The sequence below is a fragment of the Triticum dicoccoides genome, chromosome 5A (genome assembly GCF_002162155.2).
Source record: "Triticum dicoccoides isolate Atlit2015 ecotype Zavitan chromosome 5A, WEW_v2.0, whole genome shotgun sequence".
Taxonomy (NCBI): Eukaryota; Viridiplantae; Streptophyta; class Magnoliopsida; order Poales; family Poaceae; genus Triticum; species Triticum dicoccoides.
In genome coordinates this window covers 538,264,542-538,276,477 of record NC_041388.1, presented here as the reverse complement: position 1 = coordinate 538,276,477, position 11,936 = coordinate 538,264,542, and the positions used below count along the sequence as shown (strand labels likewise).

At 43.4% G+C, this 11,936-nt stretch overlaps 1 protein-coding gene across 5 annotated transcripts; it reads right to left on the bottom strand.

Annotated features, from left to right (window-relative positions):
* Positions 1 to 4,198: 4,198 nt before the first annotated feature.
* On the bottom strand, positions 4,199 to 11,445 carry LOC119302601. Of its 5 annotated transcripts, none has more exons than XM_037579635.1 (16): positions 11,085 to 11,445; positions 10,197 to 10,330; positions 9,940 to 10,092; positions 9,734 to 9,845; positions 9,302 to 9,638; positions 8,839 to 9,052; positions 8,658 to 8,747; positions 7,382 to 7,649; positions 7,156 to 7,268; positions 6,757 to 6,822; positions 6,467 to 6,565; positions 6,325 to 6,372; positions 6,122 to 6,232; positions 5,921 to 6,011; positions 5,728 to 5,840; positions 4,199 to 4,635 (listed from the first exon to the last, which is right to left on the bottom strand). In XM_037579635.1, the coding sequence occupies exons 1-15, from the start codon at positions 11,317 to 11,319 to the stop codon at positions 5,728 to 5,730; spliced, it is 2,184 nt and encodes a 727-aa protein (XP_037435532.1). In that variant the 5' UTR covers positions 11,320 to 11,445; the 3' UTR covers positions 4,199 to 4,635. The 5 variants fall into 5 exon arrangements, with proteins under 5 accessions (XP_037435532.1, XP_037435534.1, XP_037435535.1 ...); XM_037579637.1 differs by having other exon boundaries at positions 7,382 to 7,637; positions 11,085 to 11,444; XM_037579638.1 differs by lacking the exon at positions 6,757 to 6,822 and having other exon boundaries at positions 11,085 to 11,443.
* Positions 11,446 to 11,936: the final 491 nt, after the last annotated feature.

The window sequence follows — 11,936 nt, the reverse complement described above, 5'->3', positions numbered from 1 at the left end:
CCTTTTGGTATTTCTTCGCCCAATATTTTTTTATATATTTCAAAACAATTCTCTATAAAGTTTCAGGACATTTGGAGTTGTGCAGAATAGGTATCTCAGATTTGTTCCTTTCCGGTCCAGAATTCCAGTTACCGGCATTCTCCCTCTTCATATAATTCTTGCAAAATAAGAGAGAAAAGGCATAAAATTTGTATCATAAAGTAAAATAACAGTTCATAATGCAATAAATATCACATAAAAGCATGTTGCAAAATGGGTGTATCATTCTCCCTCGCCGAAAAAATGCCCATCCATGTGGACGACATTTTTGTGGTCACAACATCACGGGAGGCACATGCCTTCTCCCACTTGTTTCCCATGACTTGGCAGTTATCCTTTGGCACGATATCTTTTCCATTTGTCACGACAACATCGTCCAACCCAATTGATTGGTTGGAGCTTGAGCCATCATTCCTCTTATTGCCGGACTTGAGATCGGCCACAAATTGGTTCCACTTCGGCTTGCCACTCAATATGATCGAACAATGTCTAAAAGCAAAGGGATTCTTCTCCACCTCGTGATACAAAGTGACCGTCACCGCTGTCTAGCAAACAACATATGTATGAGCACGAGAATGTAAACACAAGAAGCATATGCAAATGACGACAAGATGAAGCAATTGAGCTTACGTCAGTTACCACTCCCATCTCAATTTGAGGGTGTTTGGTCACTTGTGAGTACTAGCCGACGTACTTGTTCACTTCCCCTTGGATGATCTCCCAACGATGTTGGAGAGATGCCACATTGCGGGTGGTCACGACAGGATGCGGCTCCGCATACTCCTTTTGTTCGTGACACTCCCTCCAAATCTTCTCCCAATACTTGTTCCCCTTTTGCTCAGTGTCGCATATTGGATCCGTCGTTGTGGCCAACCAAGCTTTGACCAACAAGATGTCCTCAAATCTTGAGAATGTCAGGCCTCTTGCCTTCGCCGTCTTTTCCTTCTTCTTCTTCTTGCTCGGATTGGGATCGGATGTTGTCCCAACTTCAAATGCGGTGGTGGCCTCCAATTCATACTTCATTTCGGTTGGGTCTTCATTGTCATTAATCATGTTCGACAAGAACACCTCCTACATGATTATGGTTTGCAAGCATTCATCATATGTGAAATGATCTAGTGATCTATGCAAAAATCTAATCAAACAAGAGCAAAGAAAATGCACCGACTCTTGTTCGGTCATTCCATCGAACATGTGGAGGGCAGCCCGGGCAGTGCCGGTGCCTGTGCTAATCCGCTCCTGAACGAGGCGAGTCACATACATCGACCACCTGCATCTGCGTGGGCGGAAAGCTATCCGGAATGGCCCAGTCGGTCGTCGAATCCTCCTCTGTCCCAACGGGGTCGGACGGCGTAATCCGCGTCGGTGCTCGGATCGAAGGGGTGCGGGGATTCGGGCGCGGTGAAGGAGATAGCTACTCCCCCATGTCCGAACCACCCTGCGACACTGCCAATGCCTCCATCTCTCGTTGTCGGTGTCGCCACAACTTCCGGGCGACGTTCTCCGCCTTGCAAGTCGCAGCCGACAAAGGGACCCCGCCGACGGACGAGGCAGACTACATCTTCGTCGCGGCAGTCTGGGTCGGGCTGGATGACATCTCCGGCGGTGGATTGGGACCGGTGGTGAGGATTGGGAGCAAAGGTGAAGGACGACGAGGCTCCGGGCGCGGGAAATGTTGGAGGGCGGCAGGAGGACAAGGAAGGGTCTGGTGCAATTTGCGGTGGGGTCGGGCTATCGGGTCCGACATGGCGGGCATTCCCGGGCGCGCCCGGGAGCCCCCATATCCACCCCCATATTTGAACTGGATATGAGGGGTGTCGGTCAGCCTGAGCGTTTGAAGCCCGTTTAAGGAGTCCATCTGGGTTGAAAAATCGTGACCGGGCGGTCCGCCCTGGCGTATGAGGTGGGTTTGAGGCGCCCGGCTGTAGATGCTCTAATTCTTCAAGACCGCGGGGTGGACAGCTGATCGATTCCAGAGGAGGGGTTGGGAGGTTGCGATTGTGCAAGAGGGAGGCGTTCGGATTCTCCAAGCACGTCCAGAAGGATGTTAGAGCTTCGCTTGGTCGGATGCCATCCATTGAGATCGCTGCCAGCATTTTAATTCCATTATGGAATGGTGTACCTCTCTAGCAATCGTCAACGACACCTCCAAGAAGAGATGTCATCACTTCTCTTGTTGGCTTCTTGGGAGCTGTGGAATGAGCGGAATGCTTGCTTCTTCAACAATGCTTTTTCTTTGCCTCGCGTGGTTGTGCGTACGATCAAGGATGAGGCCGCCTTGTGGATTGTCATTGGGTCAAAGCATTTGAGCTCAGTTATGCCACGAGAGTAGTGGGGCTTTTGGCTCGGTTATTGTAATTATTTTTAAACTCTTCTTAAATAATGAGATGTGTCAAAGTGTTTTCCTCTGTTTCCAAGAGAAAGAAAGCATGTTTTCATGGACAAGTAACTTGTTTGCCTCTTATCTCAAGTAAATTATCCCTTATCATGTCTTTTGCAGGACAGGGGTTTCAGTGTAGACTCATGAGTGGCTTAATACGTTGGGTGAGTTGGTTGATCCATACAAATAGGTTAGTGTGAATGTATCCATGGCTATATCATCAAGGGAGATGAATTTCATCAGACCCATGAGTGGCTTAGGGCCTATTTGATTCGCGGGATTTCTAAAATGTAGAAATGAAAAAAAAAACATGAATGAAGTTGCCATATTTTGTTCCAAACGGATGCACCAAAGAATGACCTCCTTGATCTCAAGGAAAAGCATGGTCGGGGGATCTATGTTGGAACACCATGGCATTCCTCTCAGTTCAAATTTCTCAACTAACAAGCATGAATAGCCCATCGCCTTCCTATTGGGGACATGTAGCCCGAACATGGTGATCCACCAAGACTTTTCTTTGGAGGGGAGTGATCCACCAAGACTTGATGGAACGCTCCAAAGCCTAAGCAGGTGTATAAGGACATCAAGATGTAACCATTGCTTAACCATAACCTCACCGAGAAACGACACTTTGTGGAAGAGGTGTGTGGCGCAACATCGACAATTTGGCCATCCTATCATGGCAAGCCTATCCACGGTCTAAATTCTATTTTGCATGACCAACCAAGCATTTTTTTTTATAAAACTTTTGACGGAGCCCAATCCATCCAAATCGTGGCCTTCAACATTGTTTGGGTGGCACCCACAACTTTTGCCTTGTATGCTAAGGTCCCCATCCCTTCAAATCGTTGAGTTACCATCTTCAATCCTACATGATTAACATGGGTGTTTCATTACATGCAGGAAAAATATAGGATTCTTTGTATGAGGTTGGAGTGGATAGAAATTTTTCTATAAAAACTAGTACAAACGAATCCTAAGGAAAAATTCATATGAATCGTAGTCCAATGAATCCTCAAAAAATCCTTTAGAAATCCCTTGAATCAAATCAAATAGGCCCTTAATATTTTGGGCAGACTGATTGGTACATACAAATGTGTAGCCATAAGCAAAAGCGTGCGCAATACACCCTTTGGCCTATCATTAGGGGGCAGGAATTTCGCCAGGAGACATGAGCAGCCTGCCAAAAGGAATTGGTGAGCTGCGAGACTGTAACTTGACATCTTTTGGAGCGGAGGCAATAGCCATGGACCGCTAGTCAAGAGACATGAACAGCATGCCGAAAGGAATAGGTCATCCGCGAGGCTGCCGCAACTTGACATCCATCCATCTTTTGGAGTGGAGGCCATGGGCTGGTCGCGTTGCTGTCAGATTTGGTAATGTCCAGACAGTGCGAAAGCTTCTGCACACATAGATAAGGTGGGTTGGTTGGGTGATCGTAATCACAGCTGCTTTTGTGTTTTAACCTCGCTGATGGTGAGCCCTGCCCAAAGATTTTGCAGATGGCCACCAACTAATTAAAGCGTACGCATACATGATGAGATACTCATCCCCTTCGACGTTTTTGAGGTGTCACTTCAGAATTCATGCCACAGCCTTTCAGTACTTGGATCAGAAGACACTGTCTACCTAGTTTCATGTGCACATATTATTGGTAGATTCATCATACAAAGGACTTCTCATCATACTATCGTACTAGCCTGTGATTAGATAAGGTCATGATCAAATGCGTAAACTGGATACCATATCGTAAACAACGAAGTAAAAAGAACCAAGATCGTACGCACTAAGAGGGATATATAAAGTGCTGCTGATGCCGGACCTATACAAGATTCCTTGCAATGCAAAGCAAAGCAAAGCATATATCACAGTCTCGAAAAAAAGAGGACAAGCAAATCACTGAAGATTGCACATCAACGCAAAAAGAGGACAAATTAATCACACCATGTATCATGAGTGACTGATGACTGACATAATATCACTCTGGACTCTAAGAACAGCGGAGAGGTTGCTGTCATGGAGTGCTAATGCCCTGTTCTTTCTCAACGGAGAAAGAAGGTGACCAAACTGACAGGGGCATCGCATGATCTTCCAAAGGGTGCAGGTCGCCAGCAATTGGTCGATATTCCGTCGAACGGAGCTCGATAAATGCAATAATGATGTAATGCATGCTCATGATGATGAAACCAAGGTCCATTGCCGAGTAAGACACCTATCTGTAGCAAAGAAGCTAGGGTTGTTCAGTATGGAAGACTGTAAGCATGCACCTGGAGGCGTCAGTGTAAACCAGTTTCTAGATAGCATCAGAAGGACAAGAAAATGACGGATGATGATGATTATAACAATAGCACAACGACAATAAAAATAAAAATAAGTAACGAAAATAATAATAGTAAGGATGATATGATTCTTTGAGTAGTAGCTTAGGACGTTTAAACATGATCCTACACGCTTCGATGAAAGCACCCTATGACAACTGTGATCCTGCCTGACACAAGTTTTGAACCCTGGGAGATGGAATTCCCTAGTCTCCACCATAAAAGAAAAACACTAGCCGATTCATTTCGTGAAAGTTAAGATAATTAATTGTCCTGGAGGATGGTTCAGTGAAGTAATTACAATCGGCTTCCTGGGAATTTGGAAGAAGAAAAGGAAAGAAAATTTTGTACAATAAGTTGGCATGCATATTCATCAAGTGACTACATCCATTCCATGCCAAATAAAATAAGTGGAGTGCAAGTAAGTACAGACGTACTCCCTCTGTCTCAAATTTGTACTAATTTTAGCACAACATTGTACTAAAGTTAAAGACAGTTATTTTGAGACGGAGGGAGTATTATGACCAGACATAACTTGCACAATGGATGAAAAGCAAGTATGATTAGGTTGGACATTACTCGTACTGTGGCCTGTGGGGTTCAAGGTTGATTCTCTGGTCCAGATCCATACTAAATCAAAAGCAACTTTAGGAACCACTAGTAAGTTCGTTGCAAGTGCAAATTGCATGTCACATTCTGTCAAGTTGCTATGCCTAAGAAAAACACTGATGCTAGTTTTTTTTCCTTTTGATTGCAGTTGCCAAAAGATGGTACAAAACTAACAACTGATGTACATATGTGATTTTGTACAACATTAGCAACTGCTGCTCTTTTTGTCACCTAAGAGGTAACCATATCTGTGAGGTAATGTTTTGTACAGAATTGCGGGAAATACATGAGATACATGTATTATCAAATGGCTCCGACGAGGCGATGATGATATTATACAAACAGCCTGACAGAAAGGGTGTCCTGAAAACGAAATGTTACCTAAATTGCCTTGGACTTCTCCAAAGCTGCCTTAAGTTCAGTCTTGTTCGTTTCCATCCATTCAGACAGTAAGGAGTTCACTTCATCAGGAACTTCATCGTGCGGAGCATGACCTGTTGTGTTTTATTGTGAGAACCAAAGCCAAACACGGAATAGAGAGAAGGAGAGGGGAAAGGAGAAGATTCCCAGTCACCTGCATTTAACTCTCTAATCTGGACCTTGCTGCAATGATCTCTAAGCATGGAAATGAATGACTCGGATTTTGTAAGCGGATCTTTCATTCCCTTTTCAAAATAAGAAAATAGTAACAAAATTAGCCTCACATATGTCAACAGTTACTACAAAGGTATTGGTGTAATAGATACGATGTCCGTGGATGATGTTAGGCACACACCTGAATAACCAAGACGTTACCTCCAAAAGAATCAAATAGAAAATTAAGAGGAATTGAAAGATTGAAGTTGAATATGCTCTCAATAACTGTTGTCGCACCAGGGTCATATGACTGCATTTGTTTCTTAAGGAAATAAATGCAGAATACGGAGCAAAAAGTGAAAATTAAGTCTGTAAAACATATACTGTGTGATCTGAGGATACAGCCCTTATAATCTCATCCACGAGTGGCTTGTCAACCCGTTCAGTTCTCTAAAAATGAAAAGGACGGTACTTCTTAGTAAATATTAACAAATAGGTACTATTTAAATATTAAAAAATGTAGCACATTTGAAGATACACATACAGTAGGATAGTATCCCTTGAGAATGCCTCCTGCCCTTGACCTCAAAAAGAGCAAAAGGAGGCGTGCCTGCAACCTTGAAAGCCATGAGGTTCGTCCTTCCTGTACGTAGTTGCATATAATAGCATCAAATTAATATATAAAACTAATGCAGCTCAGATGTTAAAAAGTCCAACATCAAAGATTATGCTTTTCTTTGTGTTTTTTTCTTTTTTGGTTATGGAAGCATTCCCGTTGGACAATGGCTGAATACAAGTATCAATGACATATATTTGGACCATAAAACTTCTAACCTGAAATATATTTGCCATCAGAGTTGTGAATGCTTCCATAACAAAAGTAAGAAACAAACGTTGCGTCTGAAATTAATTTTCACAATAGAGCTTTTAGCAGCTAACAATATGTTGATCTACTATACAAGAAGACATCGATGTGGCCAAACAATATTACCAAGTTCTAATACTTATATTATTCATGTTGTTGTGAGTTTGCAGAGACATGAAAAAGAATGAGACCCCCCAACCCCACATAGATATTCAATATCTCACACATTAATGCAATAAAAATATGGTTGCTCTCAACTTTCATGGCAAACATATGGTATGTTTAACTGATGCAACTGGCACTTCACATCTTTGACCCTAAATATTGTACAGCTAGAATCGTAAACATAATTATAATCGTTGCCTTACTTTACTCAATGGGATGAAGGAGTAATTTGGAACAACTGAACCAGCTGAGTTCAGAAGAACAAGAGAATTTGCAAGGGAAGGCCATAAGCCAGCAGCAATAGCGCAGATATAACCTGAGAATATTACAGCAAGAGAATAGTTAAATTAAGATTATTCCAAACGAAGTTGTTATTGGGTTATTGCCCGTCACCGAGCAATGTTGGAAGATTAGTATGTCAAAGCATACCTCCAATAGAGTTGCCTACAAGATGAACAGGATCCCTCACAACATCAACAATGAAGTCCCTCAGTAATTCTGACCACAGAAGTTCTGAATAGTCAACATTTGGTTTCTCTGATTTCCCAAAGCCAAGAAGGGTAATTGCCCAAACTCGGTGTCCTTCATCAGCAATGTTGCTGATATTATCACGAAAGTGCTGCAAGGAAGCTCCAAAGCCGTGCACAAGAAGAACTGCAGGACCTTCATGGCCAACAGATGTATACTGCCAATAAAACTTTAAATGAGGAAATTCCAGGAGGCGATCTAAACAAAATTGCGTACATTGATAAATTTAGTTGCATAACCACAACCACAAGACCAATCAGAAAAAAATATGCTGAATGTGCACAAGCTATGGAAGCATAAAAATGGAACCTAATAAATTTGAAAAGTAAAGAGTATGTTCATCGGAGATAGGATCATAGCTGTGTGTTCAGTCTATTGATAACACCATGAGACAAGCTTATGTGAACAAACTACTCCATGTTAGATATATACTGGCTGCATACAATTGCAATAATCAATTAACACAATGCAGGGTTCCACCAAGACCCAGTGATCACACAGAGCCAACAGCCAACAGATGGGAACCAAGATGTGCTTTTTTATTAGCTTTTGAAAGAAAAGGAAAATCTGACTTTGAGAAAAGAGGTACTGCACTGATGAATAAAAGCTTTAACTTCATTTAGAAGCATCCGTAGTCTATGTGACGCTAATTTGGGATATGTAGAGTGTTATTACCCGCCTGCATAGGTGTCCATTTATAAAGTAAAATTGGCAATGGTAACTCACATCTCAACTGCTACACCAGAATTGATTGTATATAGATCATGGTGAGTTACCGATGTCACTAGAAGGTGGAAGGATACAAGTGCAAGTGGGACAATTACAGTGATCCTTTGAAAACTGTTGTTGACCCCCAGTTATTGTCTGATTTATCAATATTCAGTCCGGACAAGGATTGTGGCTTTTCACCATCCTATATCAAGACTAGTTTCCTTTTATATGTTGCCCACCAACATGGATAAGGTAATACTCCCGTTTTTGGCAACTCTATTGTAAACTAAATGAAAACAAGAGGTCGTGATACATACTTGGATAAGAGTATGAATCACGACCTCTTGTTTCATTTAGGTGGGCAACCTACCAAAATTGATACTTAGTAATGGATGCTGATGCATTTGAAGCAGAGTACATCCGCCTATGTACAAGAGAGGGTGGAACTGGAAGAGATACAACTTACCTGTATAAGATAACCCTTCCATCTCCAAAACTTTAAAGGATAATTTCCCTCAATGGATACTTGGGATTTCAATGCCAAGAGCCAGTACCACTTTAATGTGAACAAATAGATTGTTAGGGGAGTTCAGAAAAGGTAAAAAGGGCAGGATCTTGAAAATAATACTGGGGAATATATCAATTACCTCCAATGAACAGATAGCATCTACTGCTGATGTCACTGTAGGGGTTGAGTATCCAAACGGTGATAGAAAGCCAGCATTGCGATCTCTCTCATATTGAATAGTTTCTTGGTAAGCTCTCCTCCTAGATATGACTCCAAGCTGAATTGCATTACCAAATAACGTGCGAAACGAAGCACCATCCCTGGTTTCAGCAAAGCGCACCTTATCATGCAACCTGGACAAAGAATATAATTAAACCTGTAATCAGAAATGGATCATGATGATATATACTAAAGTTAAGACTATATTGCACATAACAGGTTGAAACAAGAAGTCATTTCATTGGGAATGAGTGCTAGGCAACATTTTTTTTAATACAACCACAATAAATGTTGATAACTATGTACTCTGTAATTTTGGCTTCGAGTGAACAAACCATCTAATGAGAATCTGATAAATGAAAACAACAGGTCATGATACATACTCTTGCCAACTAGCCTTTCCTGTGCCTTCTAGGTATTTCAGGTAAGCATCTAAAGCATCCAGAGTAATATCTGTTCCACCTCTAACTTCAAGTGAACTTTCCGATGCAAACATTGAACCTGCTATTTTCCTCCCTGATGCACCAGCACTTGTGGTGATATCTTCTATGTTTCCTCCATCGCCATCACTTAAGGAAACATTACTTTTAATCTTCCTCTGAATGAGGGCGGCTTTTAGAATAGATCTTGCTGACGTGCTCTTGATAGGAACCCAATTATCTTGTGCCATTCTACTCTCTTTCAGGAATACCTTTAGTTCTTCAAGTGTGGGTAGAGAACCTGAACAGGAAACTGTTGTAATATCTAAATGGACACACCAATATGTTTAAGGAAACATATAATTATCAGCCAAAACGAATGGAATTGAAGTGCACCTGTGTCTAACTCCACATTTAGAGTAGGAAGAGTTGGGGCAGGGAGAGCTGTAGTTGTCGAGAATTTCTCATTCAAAAATTGGTTGCGTGATGTTGACAGTTGCCTCAAACTCTGGTGGAATGATCACTTCAGCATGCCATACATAATCAAGTTGCTATACGATAATAAAGAGAGTTCAACACTTGAGATATCAAACTTTAACTACCTTATAGTCATACAACGGGGCACTCCAGAACTTGATCTCAGGAGGGTTTCCCCGTGTGAACGATCCATTAGACAAAGAAGATTCAACATTGGCTAAAACACTGCACACACACTGTTCAACTTCCTCTTCTGTATAAATGACACCCGCTTGTACCTGTTATACTCCACCAATGCATGCAATCAGGAGATCCGGATATGTTAGGAAGGTATGCATATGCTCTTAAACCTCAATTCTCAACATGAACCTTGCATAGCGACCTCATTTGCGAGTTTCAGAACAGCATCTTCAGCATTTCCCAAGCCTATGAGCAGATCAGACCGTTGAGACTTCAACGCCAACTTAAGGTCTTTCAAAGCAAAAAGTAGCAGCTCCAGCCTCGTGTCTGAGTAACCTGTAAAGGATTAAAGAGTTGATACCAATGTGAATGTCAACTGTCTAAATGTTTTTGAAACTAAGCCGGCAGGAAAACTGCCTGCTAAAACCCGTTAGATGTCAACTGTCAAATGTCATTTGATGATTTCCGTTAAACCATGTTTTAGACGATTCAGGGTAGGCTTACACGTGTTTGTTAAGAGGTACGTATATAATAATTCTAGCATTGCAGAAGCAGAAACAGTATCTGTGACTTAGTTTACAGCACCCAAGTCTCATTCTTCGGACCTTATTGGCCTGACAGGCAGGTGTTATGCACAATTTGGCAACATTAACCTACATGTGGGGATTCGGATGGAGTCACACTGTCCTGAGAAACAACAATTGCCATGTGGTACGAAGAAGAACTGGCTTGTCCACTTAATAGTGTCTATGGAAAATGGCAAACTGCGTCTTACTCTACCATGCTAATGGCAACGAGGCCAACACCTGACAGTTCAATTTTACAAGGGAGACTTTGCCCGGTGTGATTTGGCTTTAATTTGCTCTCCATTTCTAGAAAACCACTAAACCAAGCATCAAAAGCACACTAGCTGTCGGATCAATGTTGCTGAAGCTGTGAAGCAGGACGACACGGCAGAGAATTCGCGCCAGCACACAAGCGCCCTACGGTGAAGGCATTGTACCGAACACACCCCGTGCACTACCGATCCCCGTTCCTCAACCCCAGGCCGAACGTCGCACCTCGACGCTAGAACCGAGCAGCGACTCACCGGCGAGGATGCGGCTGTCGAAGACGTAGAGGGGCACGACGGGGCGGCGGGGCTCGGCGCAGGCGGCGACGAGGCCCGGGTGGTCGTCGAGGCGGAGGTCATGCTTGAACCACACCACCGCCGCGCCCCCGTCGCTCACGGAGCTGCAGGAGACGACGAGGCGCTGGCGCTGGCGGCGGAGCGGCGGGGCGGGGTGGAGGCTGCTGTGGCCGAGGCGGAGCGCGAGAAGTGCCATGGGACGAGAGCGGCAGCAGCGGCCATAGGTGGTCGGGGAGCGGGGATAAGAAGGGCGGGGCTAGCGCGCGCCCATGGCGAAGCTGTGGCGGAGGACGGCGCTCGGGCCGTCGGTGGCAGAGATCTGTGCGTGCGTGTGTGGTGGCCCGGCCGCGTGCTGCTTTCTGTGGCGGCGCTGCTCCCGTCGCCTCTCGCCGTGGGACCCGCCATTGTCCACCGCAACACAACCTCGTCCCGCTCGCATGGTCCGCGTCGGTCTGGTCATAGCGGGGAGTACGACACTAGTTTAAGTAATTATTTTCATAATGCAAAATAACATAATAGTAGTATTATACTCTCTCTATTTCATAATATAGTGCTTCCTCTATCCATGTGCTTCAATTTTGACCGTAAATTTAATTACCAAGACTGATTGCGGCGAAAGCAAAAATTACATCAGTGAATTCGTATTCGAAAGAAGTTTTCAGTTGTATAATTTGTTTCTCCTACCGCAGTTGGTCTCGTTGGTTAAATTTATGGTCAAAGTTGGACCTCGGGAAGCGCGGGCGCACTATATTTTGGAATAGAGGAAGTAGATGGTTTCATTTATTAGCTTGTAGACTCATCTTGTCTTAAAAA